Source organism: Poecilia mexicana, unplaced genomic scaffold, assembly GCF_051168715.1.
Source record: "Poecilia mexicana isolate PSO_F unplaced genomic scaffold, ASM5116871v1 scaffold_1, whole genome shotgun sequence".
Taxonomy (NCBI): Eukaryota; Metazoa; Chordata; class Actinopteri; order Cyprinodontiformes; family Poeciliidae; genus Poecilia; species Poecilia mexicana.
The window spans coordinates 20,990,047-20,993,646 of NW_028263370.1; the positions used below are offsets into that span (position 1 = coordinate 20,990,047).

Sequence of the window (3,600 nt, forward strand, 5' to 3'; positions counted from 1 at the left end):
TCCAAAAAAATAAATAAAACTAGTTGCTGTCCTACCATCACAAACGTGGAGTTTGTTCAACTATAATGGATATGGATTTCACATATTCTAAGGATTTTTACTCATTTTTACCTGGGGTGCCATTACATTTGGAGAGTGCAACAGTTAAAGAAATTACCAACAAATAAAAAATATTGGATTTTTATTTCTACAAGCTCTCCAGTAATGGCAAATCATAAAAAAAAGTCTTCTAAAGCTTTGTTACACTATTAAAATTATATAACCACCTACTGTTCATGTGAAACACAAACGACTTTACACAAATCCATTTAACGTAATTTTATTTCTATTTTCATAACAGTGTGAAAATGTAAATGAAATCCATCATTTATCAACTTATGTCATTTGTAGAACATTTCAACTTTACAAAACCACAAAAGAACAAAAACTCGCTCTCTAAAACAAACTTACAATAATTAAAAAAAGAAGATTTCTGCTACACCTTCCTCTTCTGGGTGCTGATGTACAGAACTGCAGGAGAAAAGAAAAAAAAATAAGTTTACAGCTTTTAAAAACTTTTTTTAGTCATTTAACAAGATTTTGCTTCAAAGAGTGTTTCTCCACAAGAACAGAGCAAAACCAGTAGAAGAGTCACGTTTCAGTTCCGTTTTCACCACAGACAACATTCCTGCCGTTACCCCAAATATGCAGCCGGTTTGGGTGGCCCAACCAAAGTCCAAGCAAACGGCAAAAAAAGCGCTTGTTTTATAAAAATGGTGTTCTAAACAACAATTGATTCCTGATGCTTTCTCGTCTTTGAAGTCACTCCCACCCTTTACTTCCTGAAGCCAACCACAAAACGTGTGGGACCCACAACACTGCGACTGCCCGACATTAAAATCACTGTTCTGCTCGTCCTGACTGCTGTGCTGAACAGCAACAGGTAGGTTGTCATTTCTGCTCATACCTTAAATCTACATTTAACCAGCTGCTCCACTGTGACTGAAATAGTCCTACCTAGAGACTGTAAATGCTCCTCAACAGCATGATTCACATTCATGACTGAATCACACTGTAGTTGGCTTCTGTCTGGGAAACACAGCCAGAGAAGGGAGGACGCAGACGCAGAATCATCATTCTGAATTAAAATAGTAAAATCCTTAAACTTGTAGTTAAGAGTGTTTATCCATTGTAGCAACAATAACAGAAATCAATGCCAAACTATTTTATACTAGAAAAATGCGTCTTCTAGACAAATTAACAAGCTGCACTGAATCAAAGTCAAAACACAAAAAAGGAGCAGCATTTTTTTAATCACTATGGATACAACTGTAATGTTTGGTAATCACAAATATTAAAGGAAATTCCCCCCAAGATATTAGAAGTTTCTGAAATGTTTATTTTAATTTCAGAATGTGTTACTTTTCATGTTTAAAATAAGAATAAAAAAGTCTTTGTTACAGCATATTATAATCACTTTCTAAAACTTATATAAAAACATCCAAAATACTGAATGTTTCCAGAGGTATACTGGGGTCAGTCTTCTCTGGTTCTCATCTAGTCACAATATTATCATCAAAGTTTGCTGGTAAATAATAAAAATGAGCATTTAATCAGCTCAATTTTACAGTTGGCTAATTAAGATATTACAGTTTCATTGGAATATTTTGCATCACGACCGTACATGATTAGTCTATAAACCTGAGAGTTCATGATAAAGTCTAATGTCAAAATGGGACAGAAGGGATTCAGTCAAACTATTTCTCTGATTTAGTGGAAAAAATAAAATAAAATAACTGGATACAACTCTAGACTAAAACTGAGTTTGTAGAAACAGATCTTTAAAGGATTTCTGAGTTTATGTCTTACTTACCTCAGGAGAAGTAAACTGGTATAAATTCATTGTGTTAATGTGTCAAAAAAAGATTTAGTAGAATATGATTCCCAGGTTGGCGTTACCAATGAGAACTAGCTCTTAATTATCTCAGTTGTCTAAAAACATTGGTTCCTGTAAATCTACAGGATCTCAATTAGATCCGTTTTTTAAGCTGTTTGGATCCTTTGCTTTAACAAAAAAAATGTTTTTCATCCTCTTTCTGTATGAATTTAACCAAGTATTTAAATCAAGATTTTAAAAAAGTGATTCAAGGTTTTCTGTATCCTCAAACTATTATACTCAGATGTGTTTCTATCAAAGGTGCTTTACATCATTTAATGTATTTGTGGCTGGGATGTCCCCTTAGAAACAGCTTTTATTTCCTGATGCATATTGGGAGTTTCTAGACTAAACAATAATAAAAGATACAATTTATCTTATTTTTAACCAGGGCACAAAGCTAACATCATGGCTGGACAAAATTGTTTTTGGTTTTCATAAAATTGACCATTTTAAAATCAAAATTAGTTGACTAAGAAATGCATTTTTCATTGACACCAGTTACAGAAGTCGCTGTATAACTTTTTATTAATAAAAAAATATATACATCCTTACCATTGTTTCCTCTCAAAAAGGCATCTCCATACTTGTTCTTGAGCTGCCCGTTGACGTACTCCTCTGTCTGCTCAATAGCAATGTTCATGTAACCATCCAGACAGGCCAGAACACCTGCACAGCGACAAACAGCAGCGGTTATTCAGATTGCATTTTACTTAATGGAAGAGGACTATGCCATTCATTTCAGCATGGCAGCTGCAGTACCTCTGTAATCAACGCCCGAGTTGAGCTTGACCACCACAGGTCTGCCGATAATCTGCTTCAGAAAGTCACTGGGGGTTTGTTTTCTGAGACTCATCTTCACCTAAACTGGGTCGAAACAAACAATGTAAAGGTTTGTTTATCTCAACAATGAACACTAGCATTGATAAAGGTAATCCACCCATATTCGGCGATGTGTACGTGTTAAACCACACAAGAAATGCATTTAAAACAAAAGTACTAAATTACATACCCAGAAGCTATTATAATAAGAACCACAACAGTATTTAATAGTGTATTGGCGAGCTAAAGCTAGCCGCTGCTGCTAATAAGGCTAATAGGCTAACCGCTTCCGTAAATGAGAGCGTCCACAACTAACGACATGAAAGTGTTGGTAAGCGAATAAGTAAATTAAGCACGTACTAAGGCTTAAAACTGGACTGCTTAACAAATCACAAAGTCTTTCAAGTTTTTAACAGAAGCGAAATATTGGTTAGGGTTTTTACCTGCTAAACGTTTCACAAACGATTGTGTTCGGCGTGCAGCGAAATCAACCAATCAGGTGCGTATAAAGTACGGAAACCATGCCAGGACAATCATCTCAGAAAGCAAAGTTGATGCGAAGCACGGTTAGATCCACGATTTACAAAAACATAGCATAAGTACTGCAGCAAACAAACTTGATATTCATAACTAGTTGAGATTTGAGTAAACTACAGGCATGGAAGACAAAGAAGGAATGAGATGGTGTTTAGAATATAGATAAAATATTTATTTTTATAAAAACAAAACAAGAAAAGCTTAATTTGTAGAAGAACATTAATCTCAAAGATATTATCATAGAAACTCATACAATTTTTTTGTTTGTTTACACTGTAGGTTTTTGATTTTTTAGTTTTGTTTTTTTTTTTACCTTGTCGGCATAG

General features: G+C 34.5%; 1 protein-coding gene across 2 annotated transcripts; it reads right to left on the bottom strand.

The window, feature by feature from the left end:
* Nucleotides 1-303: 303 nt before the first annotated feature.
* On the bottom strand, nt 304-3,284 carry lsm6 (LSM6 homolog, U6 small nuclear RNA and mRNA degradation associated). Of its 2 annotated transcripts, none has more exons than XM_014997011.2 (4): nt 3,181-3,284; nt 2,678-2,782; nt 2,471-2,584; nt 304-510 (listed from the first exon to the last, which is right to left on the bottom strand). In XM_014997011.2, exons 2-4 carry the CDS (start codon nt 2,769-2,771, stop codon nt 476-478), a joined length of 243 nt encoding a protein of 80 aa, XP_014852497.1. In that variant the 5' UTR covers nt 2,772-2,782; nt 3,181-3,284; the 3' UTR covers nt 304-475. The 2 variants fall into 2 exon arrangements, with proteins under 2 accessions (XP_014852497.1, XP_014852499.1); XM_014997013.2 differs by having other exon boundaries at nt 2,678-2,777; nt 3,181-3,263.
* Between the last annotated feature and the right edge of the window lie 316 nt (nt 3,285-3,600).

What these genes read in the sequence shown, in the direction of transcription:
- lsm6 (XM_014997011.2), bottom strand. Translation starts at nt 2,771, where the DNA reads ATGAGTCTCAGAAAACAAACCCCCAGTGACTTTCTGAAGCAGATTATC. An exon ending in CTCGGGCGTTGATTACAGAG is followed by an intron (nt 2,585 to 2,677) that starts GTACTGCAGCTG and finishes GTCGCTGTGCAG; the next exon opens with GTGTTCTGGCCTGTCTGGAT. An exon ending in CTTTTTGAGAGGAAACAATG is followed by an intron (nt 511 to 2,470) that starts GTAAGGATGTAT and finishes TTTCTCCTGCAG; the next exon opens with TTCTGTACATCAGCACCCAG.